This window comes from Vicia villosa, linkage group LG4 (assembly GCF_029867415.1).
Source record: "Vicia villosa cultivar HV-30 ecotype Madison, WI linkage group LG4, Vvil1.0, whole genome shotgun sequence".
Classification (NCBI taxonomy): domain Eukaryota; kingdom Viridiplantae; phylum Streptophyta; class Magnoliopsida; order Fabales; family Fabaceae; genus Vicia; species Vicia villosa.
In genome coordinates this window covers 101,706,943-101,733,353 of record NC_081183.1, presented here as the reverse complement: position 1 = coordinate 101,733,353, position 26,411 = coordinate 101,706,943, and the positions used below count along the sequence as shown (strand labels likewise).

Sequence of the window (26,411 nt, the reverse complement as noted above, 5' to 3'; positions counted from 1 at the left end):
GCGGTCCAGTGAATTGATTACTAATAGTGGAAAAAAAATATAAATTCTAATTTTGTAAAACGATATGACACTAGTTTAGTTTTTTTTTTTGGTGAAGTACATCTTCTTCTCTTTATTCGTATTTATAACTAATAAAATTTTGTAGATGAAAAAAAAAAGTAATTGAAAAGAAAAAACTCACTAAAAAATTGATTGATATAGATATAGTTAAGGACAAAACTGATTGATATTTTACAAAATCGATATTTAAATGAGATGGTAAGGGTTTTTTCACTTTAATCAAAGGTTCTAAGGGCCAACTCATATACTCCTACTCGATTCATTATCATCAAATTTTAATATTAATTAGAAAATTCTTCTTTGATAAAATTAAAAACTCTTTTAATGAGACACTTATATTATTTACTTATTAAATTTTGTCTGTTTTAATATTTTAATGATTTTTAAAATTTAATATCTAAAAAGAGATGAAATTAAAATATAATTTTTTTGAGAATATATTTAATCTATTTTTTAATTAAATTTTCTTTTTTAAGAAAAAGGTATATTTATTTACCAAATATATGTAATTCTATCCCGTCAAAATATATATGTAATTCTATAAAAACCATATTAAAAAAGTATATCAATTGAATCATCATTATTTTTCTAGATTTATTATATAATAAATTAATATTATTTAAACACTACTACTTATTTAATTCATCATCTTTTTGACAATATTGTTATTTTTACTCTAGATATTGTTATTTGTATTTGAATGCTAAAAAATTAATGATAATTTAAAATTTTAACATTTATAAAAGGCATAGCCAAAAAGATATAATATTTAAATAAATTTTTTTAAGAATATTTTAAAATTCTATAAATAATTAATTTTTATTGATAGTCTTAGTAGGGTTATAAATATATTAATAGTATTTGTTTTTAACTTTCTTAAATATAAAATAGGGATAATACACATTTATCCCCCTGTTATATAGGCAAGATTTGGATTACCCTCTATTAAATTTTTTTGGATTACCCCCGGTATTTTTAGGGTACCCCCTAAGCGTGTAAAAAATAGTGAAAAACCAAGGGGGTAAATCAAAAAAACAAGTTTACAGGGGATCCTAAGGGGGTAAATCATAAAACTTTTCATATTTCAAGGGGGTAATATGCTGAAGGAAGACAGCACTTGGGGTGACAGTGAAGAATCTATAAAGCAGCACGAGGCACTGATGAATCAAAGGAACAACCTTTTACGCTTAGAAGAAGTAGCATGGAGACAGAAGAGCAGAGCTGTTTGGGTGAAACATGGAGATAAGAAAAATAAATTTTTCCATAAGAAAGCTGATCAGAGAAAGAAAATCAACAGAATATCGAAGCCAAAGGATGAGAACGGACAATGGTGGAGGGGAGAGGAAAACTGCGAGAGAATTCTTTCAAACTACTTTCAGGATCTCTTCACATCATCAAATCTAAATTCCATGGAGGAAGTCTGCAGTGTGGTAGAAAACAAGCTATCTCAGGAGCATGTGCGATGGTGCGAGGCTCCATTCACGGCGCAGGAGGTCAAGGAGGCTTTATCCCAGATGCATCCACTAAAAGCTCCAGTCCCAGATGGTTTTCCGACGCCTTTTCATCAAAAGTTTGTGGATATAGTGGGAAAAGATGTGAGCAGTTTAGTCTTGGATATTTTGAAAAATGGAAGAAATCCAAGCAATATTAACACCACAAATATCGTTCTAATCCCCAAAGGCAAAAATCCAACATCCCCGATGGAATTCAGGCCCATCAGCTTTTGTAACGTTGTGATGAAAATCGTAACAAAGACGATAGCAAACAGACTCAAAGGTATCCTGCCAGAGATCATTGATGAGGAGCAAAGCTCTTTCATCCAAGGCCGCCTAATTACGGATAACGCTCTGATAGCTTTAGAATGCTTTCATTGGTTAAATAAGAAGGTGAAAGGAAAACAGGGTCACATGGCACTCAAGCTGAACATGTAGAAAGCATACGATAGGTTGGAGTGGAAGTTTATTTCTAAAGTGCTGTCATCTATGGGCTTCCCTCTATAATTCATAAATCTGATTGATAATGTGTGTCCACAGTCTCGTATAGAGTTCTCCTCAATGGTCAGTCGTGCCAAAGTTTTTCACCAACCAGGTCTCTTTGACAAAGAGACCCTCTCTCACCCTATTTATTTGTTTTATATGCAAATGTTTTGTTTGGCCTGTTGAAGCGAGCGGTGGAGGAAGGAAAGATCCATGGTTTGAAGATTGCGCAGAAAGCCCCTAGCATTTCCCATCTGTTTTTTGCAGACGATTCCCTCTTATTTGCGCGAGCAAACCTCTCTGAAGCCTCTTATATCCTAGAAATTCTAAAGAAATACCAATGAAGTTCTAGACAATTGGTGAATATTGATAAGTCGAAGGCTTCCTTTAGTCGAAATGTAAGCGAAGAAGGAAAAGACAGTGGAAAGCCATGCCAGGTATCTAGGACTGCCAGTTATTTTCGGAAGATCGAAGAAGGAGGTGTTCGCCATGGTTGTGGAAAAGGTTTGGAAAAAGATTAAAGGATGGAAGTAGAAGTTCGTCTCTCGAGCTGGAAAGAAGGTCTTGATCAAAGCAGTGGCACAAGCAATACCCAGCTATGTGATGAGTTGTTATAAACTTCCGGAAGCTATATGCGACGAGATAGAGAGCCTCGTTGTGAAATTCTGGTGGGGATTGAGGAATGGAGAACAAACACTTCACTGGCTTGGCTGGGAAAAGTTTGTAAGATAAAAAAGAGAAGGAGGATTAGGACTTAGGGGAATTAGTGCCTTTAATACAAGTCTGTTGGGGAAACAATTTTGAGGCTATTGGAAAATCAGAGTTCATTAGTGAAGAAAGTCCTACAAGGAAAATACTTCCCTAGATCCCACATTGAAGAGTGTTCTGTAAGCTATTCACCAAGCTACGCGTGGAGCAGTATACTGAGCGCAAGACCTCTGATTAAGAAGGGCTCTCGATGGCGTATTGGAAACGGGGAGAATGTAATTATTCTAAAGGATATATGGATACCGGACAATTTGGGTTTCAAGGTGCTGACTCATGATGGAAGTGTGAATGGAGAAACAAGAGTGAGGGATCTGATTGTTCAGGAAACTGGCTGCTTGAAGCAAGATCTCATTGAAACAAACTTCGAGCCTCATGAAAGCGTGTCTATCTTAAGCATTCCAATCTCACAGCAGAATATGGAAGACAAACTGATATGGCATTTTGAGAAAGATGGAGAGTATTCAGTCAGATCAGCGTATCACTTGTGCATGAGAGAGAAAGGTAGCAAACAGCCTGGACCTTCAAATACTTAACATCAGAAAATCTGGAGTCTCATATAGAAGCCTCCCATCAGTAATAAGGAGAAAAAATTTGTATGGAGAGATTTCAAAAACATATTGCCGACACGGGGAAACTTGAGGAAGAAAAGTATGGTTCTGGATCCATCGTGCCCTTTCTGCAATAATAGTGTGGAATTTATTGAGCATCTTCTGTTATTTTGCAACTTCGTGAGACAAGTGTTCTTTTCTTCAAGTCTGGGATACCGTATACACACAGGTATGGATCTTAATTCTTGGCTGGAAGTTATCCTATCAGTAAAAGACAGAGGTGTTGTGCAGCTTACGTGCTTGTTGGTTTATAATCTGTAGCAGGATAGAAACCTAAAGGTTTTTCAGTCGAAAGACCTCAATCCAATGGAAGTTGCAAGGATAACGATGGAGCTTGTGTTCGAATTCAACAAATGGAACCCGGAGGAGCGTATCAAAAACAGAATTCCCGAGTGTAATGATAGCAACGTGCAGGAAGTTTGTACCATCCAGGTTGATGCTAGCGTAGACGAAGCGGGCTGCATTGCTTTTGGATGCATTACTAGAGATGAAGATAGAATAGTGTTATCGTCGTCTAAGGTAGAAGCTATATAGGTAAAAGCGGAAATGGCAGAAATTCTAGCAATCCGATGGTGCTTGAACCTGGCCAAATACAAGAACATTGACACGAATTTGCTACAGTCTGATTGCTTACATGCAGTTCACTGTATAAATCACATTTCAAACAATGTTGTATTAGAATCAATTGCAGAGGCCTGTAGGATCTTATGTAAAAGTTTTAATTGTGCTTCTGTTGTTTTTATTCCTAGAACTCAAAACGTTATTGCTCATAACCTTGCTAGGTGTGGGTATAGGGAAGGTAGACTGTATGTAAGAAGGTATGATTCCTGCTTTTGCTGTACCATTTGGTTATTTGGTTTGAATGAATTTATCGTACCATAAAAAAAAATGTCTACTTTAATTCAAATTTCAAAATTTTCACTATCTTCACTCTCACTCACACACTCTCTCTCTCTCTCTCTCTCTCTCTCTCTCTCTCTCTCTCTCTCTCTCTCTCTCTCTCTCTCCGTCCTTTTCCTCTTTCTCTCTCTCATCACTCTCTTCCTTCTTCTCTCTCTCACGTTCATTTTCCCTCTCTCTCTCTTTCTCAGCTTCATTCTCCGACTCCCTCGTCCTTCTCCCTACGCCGGTGGCGACGTACTCCCTCTCTTCCTTCTTCTCTTTCTCTCTCCCTCTCACATTCATTTTCCTCTCTCTCTGTCTCTCTCTCAGCTTCATTCTTCGACTCCCTCTTCCTTCTCGCTACGACGGTGCCGATGTACTCCGACAGTTTATGGTGTCTGAAATGGTTGGTTTGAGATTTTAGGGTATCAAACTCTGTTAATCGGTTAGAAAGGTATGGTTTTGATTTTGTAGTTAAGAATTTTGTGGTTGATTTGATGATTTTGTGTTTATTTTCAGGTTATAGAATGGATCAATTTTTACCGATGAGTTTTAAAGCTAACAAGGTATGGGTTTTGTTTGATTTTCTTATAAACTTAGGGTACTGATTTTGTAGTTAGGGTTCTTAAGCTAACAACAGTCATTTTCGTCAGATTTGTTAAGGTGAAGGAACCAGGTATTTGTTCCCACCATCATATTAACATTATCTCTTATGCTTTACTCTTGAGTATCTCATACTTTTTTGGCTCTTCTCGTCGAAAGCGATTGGTGATCTGTTATATGTTGTTCATAGGTTCCAATCTTCACATCGGTGGTTGTTGTGTTGAAGAGAAGTGCGGTGTTGTGAAACTTCAAAGTCAGATGCGTTGCTACTGAGTTGTGTTCGTTGGTTATGAGGTGATGTTGATATGATATGCTTCGATCCGTTGTGTGCTGAAAGTTGACGTCATTTTTTGTTGCGATCCGTCGTTCTGAGGAGATTTTTGCTCGGTTATGATTGGTTGTGAGTTGTTTCTGCGATCCGTTATTGAATCGGTTTGGTGCGTCAGTGATTGCGTGAATCGATGAAGGAAGTAATGAATCTGGTGTGAATTAAAGATGATGATGAAATTGTGAGTTGGTTTTTGATATCTTAATCTGTTTTTGAATGGTTGTGATATATGTTAATAGTTAAAGAAAAATACCAAAAATCTGTGCAAACGTATGAGTTATTATATTTTTTTAAAATTAAAGAAAAATAAAATTAACAGCAATATATTCATCCATCGCAGATCTTTCTTTTATCAATTTATATTTTGATTTTTTTAATTTGTTTGAAATTCCATGACAAACTGGTGACAATTCCACAGTCCACACCAATACCTGTGCGAATGCACGGCTAACACACCAGTGTCATACCCCAATTTTTGACCCTAAAATCATACATCATTTGCATTTTAATCACCAATCAAGATCACAATCTTGAGGTAAAAGATCAGGCAAAAATCAAAAAAGTGCAAGAAAATGAATTTTTAAAAATTTGGTTGTGGAAATCGATTTACCCATATGGGAAATCGATTTCCTGAAACGGAATTTGAAAAAAAGAGGGAAGCATGACATTATTTTGGCACCAAACACATTTTCCTTGATTATTATTTGTTCAAGATTTGGTAAATTTCTACATCCTTTTTCATCTTTCACAATGTGATTCTTTTGTGTTTGTGTGTGATGCATCATTGATGCTATATTGGTGACATTTGGTGAAGATTTGATGGAAAATTCGTGCACATTGATATATGAGATCATAAGGTGTTTGTGTTTTTGCCTAGACAAGATTTTATGCTTCTATATGCTATTTTTTTGAAATTTGCGTGCAGGAAATCGATTTACTACAGAAGGAAATTGATTTCCACTCTGTTTTTTGCACCAGATTTGAAGTCTGTAAGCAGGAAATCGATTTCCTACAGAGGGAAATCGATTTCTAGTGAGGCAAAATGCTTTTTTTGCTATTTTTGACTTGTTTTTGGTTCTAACTCTTCTTCTACTCCATTCTTTTAATATTTTCTTTGAAACACAAGTTAGAGTCCTAATTTCTCTCTAATATCAATGGACTTAGGGCGTCGATAGGATGAGAATCCAAATCCGCAATATTAAGTGATTGAAATTATGGATGAAAGGAGCTTTTGAATGTGGTTCTATCTTTAATTTCTTTTTCTTTTGATCGATGAAAGTCTTAATACCTTGAAAATTCTTATGGATTCTTGGTAAAGACTACATCGCTATCTATTTTCTTTTTCCGCGGTATTGCTTTCGGAGAGTGATCTATATATCACTTCTCTCGCATGCATTAACACATAAAGTTTTGACCGGCCTCGTTGTTTGGTGATTTCTATATAAATCACTTGGCGATATGCTTAACATAGCGCAATATTTCATGTCCCAAATAAAAAAAAGATCAAACATGGAAGAGAATTGTATGCGGTTGATTTAAGACTTATGAAACTTTATCCTGTAGTCGCTATGATTTTATCAAGCTTCTGATAAATTTCCATTTAATTTAAATCTGAGAACATCCTTCACTCACCATCGATCTTTATTACTAACTTTGATAACATACTTGACAAGTTTCAAGATGGTTATCTTTAACATCTAAAAATTGACCTTAATTTCCGCACTTTATTATACTGCTCTTTATTTCTCGCTTTAAGCTTTATTTTATCATTTCATCATGTGTATGTTTCCGCCATTTTCTCTTTGTCCATTTGGACGTTTACATTCCGCTATTTTCTCTTTGTCTATTTGGACGTTTTATTTATTTTTTGGCTATTTTCTTTTTGTCCACTTGGACCATACTCTATTTTTGTGCTAAACCACTAATAAATAACAAAAATCTAAAAAACACCTAAGGCCCTATGGACTATTGGTTACTATCCCGAGCATTTTGGAGACTTGGACTTTTGGACTTAGTACCTCTGGACCCTATTATTCTGTTGTTACTCTGTCGTTATTCTGTCTGTCTGGCATTGGATTGTTGTCTATTTGTGTGTGCAGGTATTTCCTTGAAAGCCCTTGATGGTTAATTCTAAGGCGTTGTGATAAGGATTTTACCCGAAAACAGTCGTTACTCTACCTGATTTTCGTCAGAATTTTAATGCGCTTAATGAAAAGTGGTACTAAAGATAATAAGTTCATCTGGATCCCTAAGTGGTAATGTGTTGGCTTAGTGTTGATAGTCCAAAGGATGGGAAATCTACCTTGACAATTAATGTCAAGTGTTGGCTTCTTCTTCGGTTAAACCGTTTCTTTCCTTAGCTTTTATTTTACGCACTAGGATAACCTCTTCATCTCCTCCCCTTCTTAGATTTTCAAAATCTTCTCCCTTTTTCCAAAAACTTCTTATGTTTGCAAAACCTCTTTTAAAATCTTTCTAAAAATACCTTTTGCCCTTAACGACTTTTTCTTCAAAAGTTTAGACACGATTAATTGTTGTAACGAGTTGTGATACCCCATGATTTTGAAATTGATTGATATAATGGAATCTTTTCCACGTAAGAGAGCTAGTAGCATACTCGTTGATTTTTATCTGAGTTGGAGCCCTTCTTTCGTTTGTGATGCAAAGAATCCATTTGTTCTCATGCTCAAGATTAATGGCTGGGTATTTCTCTCCGACGATGATAAAGTGTTTATTCGGTTTTTAAACGTTTTCCCTTTTAAGCGGAACTACATTAGCTCTGACTTCTCCATTGCACCGAGGAGGTATGTAGGCACAAGGCTCAATGTCTTACCGAGCTTATTTTAAAAATAAAACAAACCCTTTTTTAGCACACACGACACAGATTTTCAAGAAGGTTCCTGTGGAGTGCCACAAATATGAGGGGTGCTTAAAACATTCCCCTCGTATAATCAACACCCGTACTTAAGATCTCTTTTTTTTTTAAAAACAAACTTTGGGTTTTCTTCGTTCTTTTGCCTTTTCCTTTGGAAACAATAAAGCGCGGTGGCGACTTTCACTGAAATATTGAGCCGAGTCAATCTAATGGCTTCGTTCTCAGAATTTCCCTGCTACAAAAAAATGGCGACTTCACCGGGGATCCAGTTATAAGTGTGTTAAGTCTATTTTTGTTTATCTGTGTGTTTTATTTGTATATATTATTGTGTGTTTTTCTTTTTCCTTTTTGGTGCTCGATGGTTCCTCGATGATGAGATAAAGTCCTAACCCGGACTTTTGTGAGTAAATTGAGATAGGAGGTGGTAAGACAAATAGTTGCATGTTAAGAGCGATCCTTAACATGAGCATCGTATGGCGGAACCCCAATCAGTGGAGACCTCATGGAAGGTGGTAGATGTTGTTACGAACCATCGTAAGAATGCTATTACTTTCAATAGTGAGTGTCCGTAGAAGCTGAATGGCTTAGAACCCTTTTAACCGATCTAAGCCTTTTTAGGATGTAGCGCAGAAACAAGTTCGAGTACCAATTTGAGCTTGTTGACATGCGATGCTTTGCTCAGACGAGGTCTTTTTAGGAATATTATTGGCGCCCATGAGCAATTGTGCGAGCCGGTAGTATCCAATAGAAGATTGAAAACTCTGGGAACCTTTGTAGAACCCGTTCGATAGGTACAAAATTCCCTAGTACATACCTTTGAGGGTGGTTCTTAACCTTGACTCCATGCTCGTAACGTTGAACCTTTGAACTTTGTTTGTGCAGCCATGTGTGATCCTAATTGTGATTGATGCATAAACCATTCATCCATGCATTCATTTGATTTCCAAGGAACTCATAGGTCTTTCTTTGTAAACATCATAAGTTTCATCAAACTCAATGGATCTTGGGTGTTGATGGGGTGAAAACCCTAATCCACCAAAATGGATGATTGATCTTGATGATAACTTGATCAATGCTTTGATCCAATATCTTGATCATAGGTCTTCCTTCATGTTTTGATGTTTACAAGTTAATAACTTGAATTCCTTGAAAATCAAATAAATAAAAAGTGACAAAAACAATTGCATCATTTGCATACATACATCTAGGTTGTCCAGAAAACTTATCCTTGCTTGTCTCCATCTTCAGAGTTTGTCTGTCTACCATCAAGTTGATTCCTCGACACAAGTACGGAACTAGAGCCAACGTCAGATTGAGAATGGAAATGTATGAATTGAAGTCAGGAATCACCAAGCTAACTGAAATGTTTCAAGTTCAAGCTCCTCAACCTCAGGCTGCTAACCAGAATCATGTTCGTAATAGGTCGACTTTGATCCTATTCCCATGACTTATACCGAACTATACCCCGCTTTGGTTGAGAAGGGGTTGATTACAGCAATAGATATGCCTCCTCCTCGAAATCCTCACCCAGAAGGTTTCAAATCTGATCTTCATTGTCCTTTCCATCAAGGTGTAGTAGGCCATGATTTAGAAAGATGTTTCCCTTTGAAGGTAAGAGTTCAAGAGTTGGTTAGATCAAAGATGCTCTCTTTCAGGGATGTTGGTCCTAATGTTGTCACTAATCCTTTGCCATATCAGAGTGGCTAAAGACAGGTCAAAGAAAATTTTCTCCCTAAAGCCAGTGTATCAAACAGGAAAGCTCATCCTCGTCGCTGATTAGTCACTAGGCCTTGTTTCTGTACTATTTGCATTTCTTTTATTGTACTGTTTACTTTTAGACTTTGTTTGTTTCTGAATGGTGATTTTAATGAAATGAGCATTACATATTTTGAATTCATTCACATCTACTATGTTTATGTTTATGCTTTCTTTTACAAAACTTTTTCTTCCTTTTGCTTTCTCTATCATACTTGTGTTTTACGCAAAGATTGGAGGGAGGATGATGACATCGAAATACCCAAGTTGTTGAACTGTATGCTTTCAAATAAAACTTTGCTGATGATGTACAGGCATTGTTTCAATTCCCAAACACTGGAGAAATAAGGAAGTTAATCCCTCGTCAACCCCTTTGAGCCTTCGAAGTAGGAGTTTCTTTCTGTACGAAAAAACCCGCATTTTAAACCTGGGGCAGGGTAGTTCTCAGTCAATTTGGATGTGCATTCTGTTTTAAGAGAATCATTCAGTACACCTTTCAACAAAGGTTTCAATCACAAGCGTTCCTCCACACACATCAAATAAGTGTCAGAGATGTCAATCAAAAGTCAATGATGGTTCATCAATCATTAAGCAAGGCAGTCACTATCTTTCAAAAAAAATATATGTACAAAAAAAAATACAAAGAAAAGCCTGCTAAGTCAAAACAAAAAATGACTTAGGCAAAAATTAAGGCATCCCGCTGACTGTAAGTTCAAAAGTAGACAGTTCATGCAAAACTTAGGGATATGAAAAGAAAAAAGATGAAAAAAGAGAAGTCAATAAATTCCTGAACAACAAAATGTTGTGACAATAAAAAGGAAGAAGTGACTGCCATCTCAAAAGTTCTCTTTGCTTGTGAGCCATCAACGATATCAAAAGGTGCAATTCCAGAAGTCTCTTGGAACTTAAATGCATAGTTTGAATTTACTGAGATTAGGACTAGAGATTATCACGAAGATGGGGCAGGCACAATCAAATTTTGAGCCTTATATCCTTTGTTTCTGAAACCGTGAACCTGGCCACGTTACAACCTTTAAAAGACATAATTAAAGCACGGCTTATTTTGAAAGCATACTACCACAATGTTGCGTAAGCTGACTCCCATGAGATTTCCAATCATTTGTTTTGATACCATATCTTTGCTTTATCTTTCACTTTGAATTTCTCAACCTTTGTGTTTTGACCAGTGATTCTATTTTCTTTACATATATAACATCTTTCCTATAAATATGTTGATTGCTAAATATGTTTTGAGCATTGCATTAAAATTACCATTCTTGAATGAACATTTTATTTGAAAGTAAGCACCCATATTTCAGGAAGTTCAAACAGTCGAGAAACTTGATTAGTGATCCTATCAGGGGCATGATATTTCAAGATCCTGTTGTTCAGATGTTCAGTCAAGATTTGTTGATCAGAATATCCTTTCAAGACTTATATAGGGGCAAGCTTTCCTAACAGTCATTTAAGAACTGAAGCCATGATCCGTCGTCCCCAGTACAGTTCAGCTGAAGCCATGATCAGCTGACTTGCAACAATTAGTGAGTCAGGGGCAATCTTCTTCAGCAATCCCCGAGCATTTCATCAGTCCTTCTCAAAGGATCATCAGTTTGATACAGCTACAAATGTGATAGAAGTTTGTTTAATCATCTTCTTCCTAAGCAGAGTTGGCAGAGTTCTCGTGTTAAGGAATCAAAGTTTCGATCTTGCTTCACAATAGAGTCTCCATCTGTTGTCACCAATAATTGCATTGCATTAATCATATATCATGCATAGAAAAATTTAACACATGCATAAAAGTAAAATTCATGCCCATTTGCGTCGTTCCGAGGTCCTGTTGCTATCAACATCTTACCTTGAGATCAAAGTCCAACTTACATGGTACCTACCAAAGCAGATTTATCCTTTTGATCCAGTTTGTCTTTATCTATCCGATGTTCTCCCGGATATGTCTTGCTTGTTCTGATGTTTTTCCAGAACTTTTGCCCTTCCATCCAAAACCAATAATTGGATGTCATAATCCCCATTAAAGTGATTTTCACCTCATTCAATGTCATTCTTGAATGTCTCTGAGCCCAATCATGTTTTACTCTTGATTTCCCTTGATGTTGACCAATCATGTTTTACTCTTGATTGCCTGTGCTGTTCAATCATGTTTTAGTCTTGATTGTCCCCGATCTTATTCAATCATGTTTTATTCTTGACTGCCTATGATGTTGTTCAATCATGTATTAGTCTTGATTGTCCCTGATGTTATTCAATCATATTTTAGTGTTTATTGTCTATGATGTTGTTTAATCATGTTTTAGTCTTGATTGTCCCTGATGTTGTTCAATCATGTTTTAGTCTTGATTGTCCCTGATGTTATTCAATCATGTTTTATTCTTGATTGCCTATGATGTTGTTCAATCATGTTTTACCCTTGACTGTTTCTGTTGATTCATCTTCCTTTCCAAATTCATTTTCGTTTTACTCTTGAATGACTTTTTATGTGGGTTCCTATGATTTCTTTCTGAATGTCTCTGTTGATTTTCTGTCCAGAATTCCCTTCATGTTTTACTCTTGAAAGCTTTTGTTGACTGTCTCTTTCTCCTGTGAAGTCTAAGTTTTATTCCTGGATGACACATACCTTTTCCCCAGTGGAGTCCTTTCTTATCTCACCAATGGTGTTATATTTCCCTCTATTTCATAATCATACTTGATGCATCCATTAGCATCACAACATACCTTAGGTTCAAAAATTGTGTGTTTTATATTTAAGCATCTTCAAATACGTCGAACTAAGGAATTTAACCCTCACATCTCTTGATAGAAGAAACTTAAATAAGGGCATCTGTCATACCCCAAATTTTGACCCTAAGATCATACATCATTTGCATTTCAATCACCAATCAAGATCAACATCATGAGGTAAAAGATCGGGCAAAAATAAAAACAGTGCAAGAAAAGGAATTTTTGAAAATTTGGTTGTGGAAATCGATTTACACATATGGGAAATCGATTTCCAGAAACGAAATTTGAAAAAAGAGGGAAGCATGACATCATATTGGCACTAAATACATTTTCCTTGATTATTCTTTGTCATTTACCAATACTCCACCTCATCATAAATTAATTTCTTTCATTAACATCACTTTAACCCCACTTTACCAAATTAAACACAAGTTAATTACCAAATGAACATTGACCAAATTGCCCATACCTCCACCTCCAATTCTATAAATAGAGGCCTCTACCTCTTCATTTCACAAGCTTGAATAGCCAAATAAACTCTTGCAATTTCTCTCCTCATCCCTACCAAATTCACTCAAAGCTATCTTTTTCTTTCATAAAGTAAGTGAGTTACATCTTGAACCTCACTAACTTTGAGCTAAACCATCATCCATCTCACTTTTTTCTTCAATTTTTGAGAGATCAAGATTTGTGTTGGTTGTTCTTTAAGTAGATCCAAGTTTTGTTCAATATTTGGTAAATTTCTAAATCCTTTTTCATCTTTCACTATGTGATTCTTTTGTGTTTGTGTGTGATGCATCATTGATGCTATATTGGTGTCATTTGGTGAAGATTTGATGGAAAATTCTTGCACATTGATATATGAGATCATAAGGTGTTTGTGTTTTTGCCTAGACAAGATTTTATGCTTCTATATGCTATTTTTTTGAAAACTGCGTGCAGGAAATCGATTTCCTACAGAGGGAAATCGATTTCCACTCTGTTTTTGGCGCCAGATTTTAAGTCTGTAAGCAGGAAATCGATTTCCTACAGAGGGAATTCGATTTCCAGTGAGGCAGAATGTTTTTTTCTTTCTATTTTTGACTTGTTTTTGGTTCTAAGTCTTCTTCTACTTCATTCTTTTGATATTTTCTATGAAACACAAGTTAGAGGCCTGATTTCTCTCTAATATTAATGGACTTAGGGCGTCGATAGGATGAGAATCCAAATCCGCAATATTAAGTGATTGAAATTATGGATGAAATGAGCTTTTGAATGTGGTTCCATCTTTTATTTCTTTTTCTTTTGATCGAAGAAAGTCTTAATACCTTGAGAATTCTTATGGATTATTGGTAAAGACTAGATCGCTGCCTATTTTCTTTTCGTGTCCCGAATAAAAAAAGATTAAACATGGAAGAGAATTGTATGCGGTTGATTTAAGACTTATGAAAGTTTATTGTGTAGTCGCTATGATTTTATCAAGCTTCTAATAAATTTCCATTGAATTTAAATCTAAGAACATCCTTCACTCACCATCGATCTTTATTACTAACTTTGATAACATACTTGACAAGTTTCAAGATGGTTATCTTAAACATCTATCAATTGACCTTAATTTCCGCACTTTATTATATTGCTCTTTATTTCTCGTTTTATGCTTTATTTTATCATTTCATCATGTTTATGTTTCCACCATTTTCTCTTTGTCCATTTGGACGTTTACATTCTGTTATTTTCTCTTTGTGTATTTGGACGTTTTGTTTATGTTTCTGCTATTTTCTTTTTGTCCACTTGGACCATACTCTATTTTTGTGCTAAAACACGAATAAATAACAAAAATCTAAAAAACACCTAAGGCCCTATGGACTATTGGTTACTATCCCGAGCATTTTAGAGACTTGGACTTTTGGACTTAGTACCTCTGGACCCTATTATTCTGTTGTTACTCTGTCGCTATTCTGTCTGGCATTGGATTGTTGTCTGTTTGTGTGTGCAGGTATTTCCTTGAAAGGCCTTGATGGTTATTTCCAATGTGTTGTGATAAGGATTTTACCCGAAAACAGCCATTACTCTGTCCGATTTTCGTCAGAATTTTAATGCGCTTAATGCAACGTGGTACTAAAGATAATAAGTTCATCTGGATACCCAATTGGTAATGTGTTGGCTTAGTGTTGATAGTCCAAAGGATGGGAAATCTACCTTGACTCTTAATGTCAAGTGTTGGTTTCTTCTTCGGTTAGACCGTTGTTTGAACAAGATTTGTTCTGATCAATATTCTTAGTTTTGATGATAACAAGCATATGAATTTTGTATGAGATAATGTGGTACTCTAATACTATGCAATTTCCATTTCAAGAATTATATAAAGAGTATGCACAAAATCAGCGCAAGAAGCACTGACTCAGAAGGTTCAGCATCCAACATCAGAACATGGTCTGGCAAGACATCAGAAGATGGTCAAGCAGAATCAGAACATGGGTCTATGGAAGCATCAGAAGAACTTGAGATCAGAAGCAGAAGCACTGAAGTTCTCATGGTATCACGCTCAGAAGCACTTCAAGGTCAGAAGACAAGAAGTTGCTCTGCACCAAGCTGTTTGACTCTGATGATATTCAAACGTTGTTTACACAAACATCAGATCAGAAGCAAGTACAAGATGGCAGGCTATGCTGACTGACAAAAGGAATGTTAGAAGCTATTAAAGGCAACGTCAGTAGACACAGCAGAAACAAGGCTCGAGGTAGTTGACAAAAGAGTGAAACATTAAATGCTATGCTGTACGGATTACGCAAAGCATTAAATGCTCCCAACGGTCATCTTCTTAAGTGCCTATAAATATGAAGTTCTGATGAGAAGCTAAACACAACACTTGCGCATTATACAGAAATGCTGTCAAATTCAAAAGCTCTCAAACTTCATCATCAACCTCACTACATTGTTGTTGTAATATCTTTGTGAGATTTAAGCTTAAACTTAAGAGAAAATCACAGTTGTGATAATAGCTTTATAAGAAGCATTGTAATTCTTAAAAGAATTTGTTTACATTAAGTTGTAAGAACTAGAGTGATCAGGTTGTTGATCAGTATACTCTAGCAAGTCTTAGCAGTTGACTAAGCAGTTTGTTCCTAGAGTGATCAAGTTGTGATCAGGATACTCTAGAAGACTTAGAGTGTTTCTAAGTGGAAAACAATTGTAATCAAGTGTGATTAGTGGATTAAATCCTCAAGTGAGGTAAATCACTCCAAGGGGGTGGACTGGAGTAGTTTAGTTAACAACGAACCAGGATAAAAATCATTGTGCAAATAGTTTTTATCTTACTAGTTTTAAAGCTACACTTATTCAAACCCCCCCTTTCTAAGTGTTTTTCTATCCTTCAATTGGCATCAGAGCGCCGGTTCTAAGGTGCAAGCACTTAACCTTGTTTAGAAAAGATTCAGGAAGAGAAAAACGCTTCAGTAAAAGATGGCTGGTGAAGAACTTAACCCTACATCTACATCTGGATTTGCTGAGCAATACAATGGAAATGGTAACAATGGTTATACTAGACCACCAGTATTTGATGGTGAAAACTTTGAATACTGGAAAGATAAACTTGAAAGTTACTTCCTTGGTCTGGATGGTGACTTATGGGATCTTCTGATGGATGTGTCATACCCCAATTTTTGACCTAAGATACCACCTCATATCATTGCATATGCATCATTTGCATCTCTAACAAATTGCATAGCTTGTGTTTGCTACTTGTGCTTAGCAGGGTTTAATCAGGAAACCACTCATCAGTACAAGTAACAATCAATTAGGGTTTTGTTCTCCCTTCATCTCAAAAGAACTATCTTCATCAACAATCAACATTTGGTCCTCAGAGATTCATTTCAACAAGCTCAAAGACTTTGAATCGACTGAATTAGGGTTTTGACTGAAGACAGCATACTCCTGACTTTTGCTCAGAATTTGACCTAATGACTTGGGACATGACCTCAAGACCCCAAGTGCATCATTTTGACCTAATCCATTGGCTCAGAACATCTCCTATACAAAGATTGATCAGACAAATCCTCAGATCAGGGTTTTTGAACTATCAGGGACTGAAATCAGGGATCACATTTGGGAAACCCTAAAAACCCCCAGGAAGTCAATCAAAGGTTTCAATCATCCTCAAATAATCCCTATGACAATATACAATGGAAATTACATCTCAATTCAAGACCTACAGGCATCAATTTCATCAGGTCGACAATTAGGGTTTTTGACCTAATTCACTGAACAACTGACTTTTTAATCAGGACATGGTGCCACAACTCAAACCATGGCTCAATATCCTCTAATACCTCAATATGATCCATTCATACTATTCATTTGATGAGGATAGCTTGTTTCACTTGAAATCTCCAGAAACGCGATTCGTCTGAAAAAGTCAACTGTACAAGATCACCATTGACTTTTGGGGAATTTTGGTCAACCATGACTTTTGAAGTTTTAAATCATCAATATATGATATGAGAAGTCATTTGATCAAGGAAAATCAAGAAAATCAATCAAGAATCAAAAGTCAAAAGTTTGACTTTTCATACTTAGAAAATTTTCTAAGTGTTTTTCAATAGTTTTTTCCAAACTTTGGAAGGGAATTTCTCAAAATTTCACCTACAAACTGAAAAAAACTTCCAACATGAATGTTGTAGATTTTGATCCAATAAACAACTTTGACACATATAAAATTTTTCCATAAGATCAACCATTTAAGAGATATGGTGCTTCAAAGTTGGTACTTTTTGAAAACATCACTTGAAATCTCATTTTCTTCAAAGTTCATGGATCTTTTTCACCCATTTCCTTAAAGGTCTTGAAGAAACTTTCAACTAGGGTTTTGAAGTGTGTAACATGAGCTTTCCAAAATGTCCAAGAGCATGAAAAAATATGGAGTGTAGCTATGGTTTTGAATTATGCATTTAGTGATCATTTTCACTTGAAATTTCAAGACATTTTCACTAAGTTATGAACCAAATTGCCAAATGGACCAAGTAATGATGCATAGAAGCAATAATTGAGAGATATTTTCTGGTTTAAGATCAGATAGGAAAGAGATAAGAAGCTTGGCCAAAATAACCATGGTTTAGTTACTTTAACCATTTGCATTTAATGTGAAAGATTCCACTTTATCCCTTAAGCCAAATCATCACTTCTTTAAGCAAGTTGCAAAGCTCTTCATTCAGACTCTTTGGCCTATAAATAGAGGTCATTTCCACTCTTCAAATCACACCAAAACCTCATAATCATAGGTTTTCTTTCTTCTTTCTTAAGTTGCAAGTTTCATGAGTTTCAAAGAGGAAGAATTGCAATTTCCATCTCTTGCAATTTCTGAGCAAAGTGAGGGTTCTAACAAGCCACAAACATCATATGGGATGTGTTTGATCCATCCATACACCCCAAAAACACCTAAAACTCAGAATCACTACCTCACTTCCCAAATATGCATAACACTAGCCTTATCATGCCAAAATCAAATCCAGGCCATTTCTGTTCAAACTATCACTTCTAACACCTTCCATATACTTCATATGAATGATCCAAACACTCACATATGATCTGTAACATCAAAATCATCAGATTCGATTCTCACACCATAGCTCTGCAGATCGGGTGCCACAAACTGATCAAGAGGTTCTCAGTTCATTCCAAGACTTCAAACATGTTCCATAAGGTCCACTGAAGGTGTTCAGATCAAGAAACAACATCTGGAATCCCTCATTTGCAGAATTCGATTTCCAGTTTTGACATTTTTAAGGTAAGCTCTCTTGAACTTCAAACTCTATCATACATGCATCATAAATGAAAAACTGCCATACTATCTTGTTTCTGCACCATCACTGAATAATAACCCTCAATCAATTGCATCATATCATGATCATACACGATTTCACAAAGATTTGTCATATTAGGGTTCTTCGTGTTCATCAGAGAATTAATCATCTTAGAGCAAAAATAAATGAAATTAAAGGTCATCATCATGTTCGTCGTGAAAAACCAAGTGGAATAGACCCTTTACCTGATCAAAACAACACAGATTTGATGAAATTCAAAATTCAGTTAGGGTTGTGTTCTTGGCGCGTTTTTGGTTTGGAAATTTCAAATATTTGTTTGAAAATATAATTGAATGGAAGCGTATCATAAACAAGCTGCACGCGCAGCTCAGTTGGTTGTTGTTTTGAGTAGTGAACCTCAGGGCGTGGGTTCAAGCCCTAGTGAAGACAAAACCTTATTTTTTGACACTATTTTTCTCTATTTTCTTCACAACTTCACCAATTAATTTAACCCATCAAATCAACTTATTTTTTCTTCATTTTTTAAACACTTCTTATTTAATATACATATTTTAAGAATATCAAAAAAAATCATCAAAAAATATTTATTTGATACATTTTTTAATAGTTTTAAAATGACTTGTTTTAAGAAATTTTAATACTTTTAAATATTATTTTTCATTTGATTTTCAAAGTTAATCACTTGTAAATATTTTTTGAAGCAAACCCTAATCATTTAAGTGTTAATTGAGGATAATCTTTTGTTTATCTTGATTAAATTGACTTCTTTCAAAATTCAAATCGTTTTAAAACAAGCGATCGCATTTCTTCTCAAAAACGATAAACCATTTCTTTTTGAAACTTTTGATTAAACTTTTTTAATTGATCAAATGATTTTCAAAACGAAGAGGGGCCTCTCGAATATTAGAGAGTGTAAGTCCCATTTCTTTTCCTTTTGTACAGTTTTTTAAACAGAAAACTTTTTCCAAATTACTTCCAAACAGTTTTTAAAACAATAAATCTCACCATCTTTTTTTTCAAAACCATCCACCCTGTTTTATGAAAATAAAACAGGGGCCTCTCGAATATTAGAGAGTGTAAGTCCCATTTCTTTTCTTTTTTGTACAGTTTTTCTTCAAACAGAATAAACTTTTCAAACAAATCTTCAAACAGTTTTTCAAAAGCGAAACCTCGCGCTCTGTTAATAAAACAATCAACGATGTTTTGTAAATACCACGGGCCTCCATGTAGGTATAAGTCCCGAGCCCTTTCGTACATACCCATTCCAGTACATGAAATTAGGTATTTCATTGTACGCCTTTTGTACATATCTCGATCAGTTTGATTTTTAACTTTGAATAACAAACCAAAAATGAAGGTTTCTTTAAATCTTCCCAAAAATATACCATGGGCCTCCATGTAGGTATAAGTCCCAAGCCCTTTTTGTAAATACCTGTTTACATAGCTTTGAATAAATTCAAGTGGACCTCTCCTCGAGTATGAGTCCCGAGCCCCTGTGTATACAAATGGATCATGCTTACAGGTATATTTCCTTCATAAACTCCATTATATACACACACTTTGTCATATATATATAATTGTTCATACCTGTTCATGTTTGTTCATACTTGTTCATGTTTGTTCATATGTGTGATATGTGTGCTTGTTCAACTTAGTACAACACTAGGTTCCCCATAGCCTCCTATTGGGCTTCGTGCAAAGAATCTCCACTAGTTTAGGTTAGGACATAGAGTATGGTTTCCCGGTGAAATCGCTCTAAGAGCTCAGACCAACTATACCATGCCTCCCCTTGGGCTTTGTACAAACGAGTGACCCTCCCATAGCCTCCTCTTGGGCTTACAATGCAAGGACCCTCGATTGTCCCTCCCATAGCCTCCTCTTGGGCTTACAATGCAAGGACCCTCGGATAGCCTCCTCTTGGGCTTCGTACAAGGACCCACGGGCTTCTTATAAGCATCCCCAATATCCAAATCAAATACCCTAGGAGATTAGACATTTATCATCTCTATGATAGGAGTATCTCTTCTATATCATCACAAACAATCAATCAATCAATCAAACTTTTTTGCCACAAGGCTGGCTAATCAATCCAACTTTCTTTTTGCCACAAGGCTGGCTAATCAATCAAACTGTTTTACCACCGTACTGGATGATTAATCAAAGTTTTTGTCACAAGGCTGACTTCATTGAAACTTTTGCCACAAGGCTGGCTGATTAATCAAAGTTTTTGTCACAAGGCTGACTTCATTGAAAGTTTTTGCCACAAGGCTGGTTAAACAACAAAAACATCTTTATCATTCTAAGCACCCTAAGTGGCATGGCCCCGGGCTTATAATGAAAAGATTTTCAAACAAAATCAAACAGATGTATGTGATGATATAGATTAGATACATCTAGCATTTAGACGACATTTGTCTATTTTCCTTTGCTTCCACTAGCATAAGTGGGAACTACGATTGCTCTGACTTTCTCAACATCCCTTTGAGAATACGTAGGCACAAGGTCGATCCTTGGCGAGCAAAAATAAAACAAAAAAAAACCATTCAAACCTTAGCACCCGTAGACCCCGAGCTATAGATGCTCTGATTCCCTCTAAGGGATATGTATGGAGAGGATCGCGATGATCTTTGCGAGCATAATCAAACAAACACCTTAGGTCCCACCTATTTCACAAGAACCTCTCAAGAATGGAATAAATAAAACAAAGAAACCTATAGAGTACTATAGATACGTTGGGTGCTAATACCTTCCCTTCGTATAACCAACCCTCTTACCCAAGATCTCTCCCCCACTTTTAAGGTTATTGCAACTTTTTTCCTTTTCCTCTTTTGGAAACAATAAAAAGTTTGGTCCGTACAAAAGAAAAATCATTTTTTTGAGCACTCGAGCCCAAAGAAGGCATCAGGTGTCTCATCCCAAAAAAAAGACAACGATTTTTCCCCGCGACAGAAAAATGGCGACTTCACTGGGGAAAATCTTTTTATTGTTTCCAAAGAAAGGGTTATTTCTATCTGTTTTATTTTTATTATGTTCTTGTTTGATTCTTTGGTTCTGTTACTTGTGTGGATTCTGTTACAAGTGATACATTATGGACAAATCCTAACCCGGATTAAGTACACATAAGAAATTAGGTGGAGGGTATAGTCATGTGCAGGCGCACGTGAGAATCCTTCCGCTCAGTGGAGGTTCCTTGTTTGTAATATATGTTTAGCGAGTTAATTGCGAAGACATTATTGCTTTCATTGAACTGTAGAAGCTGAGAGACCGTAGAACCCCAACCCATCCTGGCCTTATTAGGTTGTGGTGCAGAAACTATTCAGGTGAAGACTTGGATTAGTTGTCATGCGGAGAACCACACTCAGACGAGTTTTTCTTGAGAATATTACTGGCTCATGAGTTTAATTGTGGAAAGCCGGTAATATCCGAAAGAAAAATGTAGACTCTGACGTATCAGTAGAACATGTTGTGCAGGTGATTAACTAGAACTATCCCATTTTTGGTTCTCTGACCTCATGCTCGTGACTTTGGACCTTTGAACCTATGCGTTACCATGTTTGTGTTACCATGTTTGTGTTACCATGTATGCGTTACCATGTTCGCGTCACCCTGTTTGCGTTACCATGTTTGTTTCACCATGTTTGAATATGTGGCATCCACGCATCCATGCATTCATACATTCATTAAAAAACCCATCTTTTTCCATAAAAAAACATGATTTTTCCAAAAATTTAGAGAATTTTCTTTGCAAACATTATAGGGTTAAGTTATGGAAAAGAGGTATACCAAGAGGTACGGTTTCAAAGAGCCTAATGTGGAAAGACTGAAAGAGTTAGCATCTTTTGTACAAGATCCTTCTGATTTTAGGAAAAGCCATGGAAAGCTTTTGCCTATTTTGAACACTCATGTTGATGAAGGACTTCTCAAAACTCTGGTTCAGTTTTATGATCCCGTCTACCGGTGTTTTACCTTTCCAGACTATCAGTTGGTACCGACCTTGGAAGAATATGCCAATCTTTTAGGTATTCCTGTGTCTGACAAGATACCCTTCAATGGTTTGGAAGCCATTCCTAAATCACACGTCATTGCAGCAAGTATCCACATGAAGAAGTCTGAAGTAGAGAGTAATTGGACTACCAAAGGAAACCTCCCGGGTTTAACTTCACACTTCCTAGTAAAGAAAGCCTTTGATTTCATCGAGACTGGTAGCATGATAGCTTTTGAAGCTGTACTAGCCTTGCTCATCTATGGGTTGGTTCTGTTTCCCAATATCGACGACTTCGTTGATATCAATGCCATAAAGGTCTTTTTGAATGGAAATCCCGTTCCGACTCTGCTTGGTGACATGTATTTCTCCGTCTATCATAGGAATCACCAAGGTGGTGGAATTATTGTATGTTGTGCACCTCTGTTGTTTAAATGGATTGTTTCGCACTTACCTAAGTCTCCCATTTTCACGGAAAACCGGGAAGGTTTGCGATGGTCTCAAAGACTTATGTCTCTTACTAATAATGATATTCAGTGGTATACCTTGGCTCGCTGCGGTACAGAAACCATTGAAAGCTGTGGAGAATTCGCCAACGTACCCCTCATTGGTACACAAGGAGGAATTAACTACAATCCGGTCCTAGCCCGACGACAACTCGGGTATGAAAATTCAACTAAACCCATTGGCCCTACAGTGGAAAGTTACTTTTATCAGGAAGGAAATGATCCCCAGGGGTTGAAAACAAAAATGGTGAAAGCCTGGTACGACATCCGATGGAAAGAAAAAGGTGAGACAAAGAACTGTATCGCTACGAGCGCCTACACCTGTTGGGTAAGGAAAAGAGCAAGGGAGTTTCAAATGCCTTATGATTATGAAAAACCCATGTTCCCTGTGGTGCCTCAACGACCCAACATTCCCACTATGGAGGAATACCAAGACACTTTGACCAAGATGAGGATAGAAAAAGATGCTTGGGAAGAAAAGTTTCGAAGAACTGATGTGGAAAATAGAAAGTTGAAGAAACAAGTGAAAGAACACGAAGAAACTCTCTATTATCAGGATGGATGGCTCATGAACAAAGATGAGAAGATCCGTCGGAAAGATGCCGCAATCAGAAGATACATCAAAGAAAGCAAGAAAAAGCTTGAAGGCTCAACAAGCAACGCTCCGATACCTGACAATTGGAAGAATGTGGTTGACAAGCTGAGAGCTGAAAAGGCCGAGTTGAAAGCTCGCTATGGGAAAGAAATCATGAAGCTCAAGTTGCACAATGCATTTGGTTCTTCGTCTGATGAAGATGCTTAGGATTTATTTAAATTTTCATGTATCATTTGATTCTGTAAGGAGCTACGCTCCAATGTTGTAACATTTCCCATTATTGTAATAAAAAATGAATGAATAAAAGAATAGTTTGTGTTCAAATGTTTGCAAAGGAAATAATCTTTAAAATGTTTGGAAAAATCATAAACTTCTTTTTGCATACATCATTCTGCATATCGAGTCTGTTGTCTAGAGTCTTATCTTTTGGATCTTTCTCCAATAGATCGTCAAGCTGTCGCGTCTCAAAGTGTCTCGACCACGCTCACAATCAGATCACAGATACAATACTCGTTCAAACAGAAGAAGAGTAATGGAACACTCTGAACAAGAGAATATTGAGCTTCGTGGTACGGTGACCACCCTTCAGGAAAAGTTGGAAAGTCTCACTACTCTGGTTGACTCCTTAATGGCCGCACAGAATCAGCCGCCGCCACCCAACAGTCAAGCAACAGTAACATCTGAGGTCACTACTCCAGTTTCTACGGTTGCATTCGGCATTCCATCTTTCTCCATGCCAGAAGGTTGGGGCACGCCTTTCAGCTTTGGTACAGGATTTCGCCATAATTTCTCTGGGGTTCAAACAGCTACAACTGAAGCGCCTGCTGCACAAAGTTCACAGTTTACTCCAAATCAGGGGGTAACTTTTTCTCAAGTCACTATGGCACTTTCTCAGCCCACTATGACAGTTCCGACTCCTACGGTCCACACTGTTCCTTATGATGGCAATGAGATTTATCATGATCAAGGTGATAGCACAAATCAGCGTAATCTTGTAGGAGATCTCCAAGAGCAGTTCAACAAGATTCAGCTGGAAGTCAAAGCTATTCGTGGAAAAGATTTGTTTGGAAAGAATGCCCAGGAGCTATGTTTGGTTCCCAGTGTACAAATACCAGCCAAGTTCAAGGTCCCAGACTTTGAGAAATACAAAGGAAGTTCTTGCCCACAAAGTCATCTTGTGATGTATGCCAGGAAGATGTCTACTTATGCAGATAATCATCAGTTGCTTATCCATTACTTTCAAGACAGTTTGACTGGTGCCGCACTGAAGTGGTACACAGGTTTGGATAGCACCAATATTCGAACTTTCAATGACTTAGGTGAGGCCTTTGTCCGACAATACAAGTATAACTCAGATATGGCTCCAGACAGAGATCAGCTTCGATCCATGGCTCAGAAAGACCATGAAACTTTCAAAGAGTATGCCCAACGATGGAGAGAAACTGCTGCTCAGATTAATCCACCATTAAAAGAAAAAGAGATGACAAAGATCTTCTTGAATACTCTCAGTCCGTTTTACTATGAACGCATGATTGCTAGTGCTCCAGGTGATTTCACCGAAATGGTAAACATGGGGATGCGTCTAGAAGAAGGAGTCCGAACCGGACGTCTAACTAAAGAAGGTGGATCTTCAAGCGGAACCAAAAAGTTTGGAAGTGGTTTCCCAAAGAAGAAAGAACAAAGTGTTGACATGGTATCCCAAGGAAAGCCAAGAGGAAATGTCAATCGTCAACGACAGGTAGCTGCTATCGCACCAGCCGTTAATGTTAATACAACACCGAATCCGGGATTTACTCCGCAGTTTCAACAACAACAGCCTCGACAACAGGCTCAGCAGTTTAACAATAATCAGAATCGTGTACAAAGAGCTCCACAGTTTGATCCGATTCCAATGACTTACACAGAATTGTACCCTTCTTTGATTGAAAGGGGTCTTGTTCAGACTAAAGCACCACCACCCGTACCTGAGAAACTACCATGGTGGTACAAAGCTGAGGTCTCATGCCCTTATCATCAAGGAGCACCTGGCCATGATCTTGAGCATTGCATAGCTTTGAAACATGAAGTTCAGAGGTTGGTAAGATCTAATCTCCTCTCTTTCAGAAATTTGAATCCTAATGTGCAAGCAAATCCACTGCCCAATCATGGAGGGCATGTTGTAAACATGGTATATGGATGTCCTGGCCAATACCGAGTCTGTAATATCAACTTCTCAAGAGCAGATTTGGTACAAATGCACGCCACTCTTTGTCGGGGGCAGAATTTTCGCCAGCATCAATATGGTTCCTGTAGAATATGTTGTGTAGATCCTCACGGATGTTCGATTGTGAGAAGAGATCTCCAAGTACTGTTGGATAATGGTACTATTGAGATCTACAGAAATAGGAATGAAAATGAAGTTAACATGATAGGATGCTATCCGCATGAGCTTTTAGTCTCAGATATCAACTCGGAAATGCCTACAGTTAACGTCATCGTTCCTCATTTCAACATGCCTGAGCGCATGGAAGTTACTTATAACAAGCCGAAGGTTCCTGTTGCTCCTTTGATCATTTGTCTACCTGGACCTGTTCCCTATGACTCTGACAAGGCAGTTCCATACAACTACAATGCCACAATGATAAAGAATGGACAAGAAGTTCCTTTACCTACTCTTTCATCTGTCGTGAACATCGCTGATGTGAGTCGAGTAACAAGAAGTGGACGTGTGTATACTCCATTACCTCCGAAGCAACCTGTTGCCCCTGCGACCGGACAAAATCCTGCCAATGTTCCAGTAGGAAATCCTGTGGAAACTCCTGTCAGTAATACAAACACTGATGTTGGTCAATCCAGTGGAACCAATGTCAATCCTGACTTTGATGAAATTTTGAAGCTTATCAAAAGAAGTGAATACAAGATTGTGGATCAGCTTATGCAGACTCCTTCAAAAATCTCAATAC

General features: G+C 36.9%; 2 protein-coding genes across 2 annotated transcripts in view; both read left to right on the top strand.

The window, feature by feature from the left end:
- The first annotated feature begins 2,639 nt into the window (after positions 1–2,639).
- LOC131597583 (uncharacterized) lies at positions 2,640–3,946 on the top strand. The gene is made up of 3 exons (XM_058870273.1): positions 2,640–2,759; positions 2,858–3,268; positions 3,674–3,946. The coding sequence occupies exons 1-3, from the start codon at positions 2,640–2,642 to the stop codon at positions 3,944–3,946; spliced, it is 804 nt and encodes a 267-aa protein (XP_058726256.1).
- A 12-nt stretch (positions 3,947–3,958) lies between these two features.
- Positions 3,959–26,411, top strand: part of LOC131597582 (uncharacterized) — a 46,454-nt gene continuing 24,001 nt past the window's right edge. The window contains exon 1 of the mRNA XM_058870272.1: positions 3,959–4,211. Within this exon, the coding sequence (XP_058726255.1) occupies positions 3,959–4,211 (253 nt within the window). The remainder of the gene's footprint in view (positions 4,212–26,411) is intronic.

Coding starts and splice junctions, on each gene's coding strand:
- LOC131597583 (XM_058870273.1), top strand. CDS start 2,640: ATGAGTTGTTATAAACTTCCGGAAGCTATATGCGACGAGATAGAGAGC. Junction 2,760..2,857: donor GGCTTGGCTGGGAAAAGTTT/GTAAGATAAAAA, acceptor TTGGAAAATCAG/AGTTCATTAGTGAAGAAAGT. Junction 3,269..3,673: donor AGAAAGATGGAGAGTATTCA/GTCAGATCAGCG, acceptor TATAATCTGTAG/CAGGATAGAAACCTAAAGGT.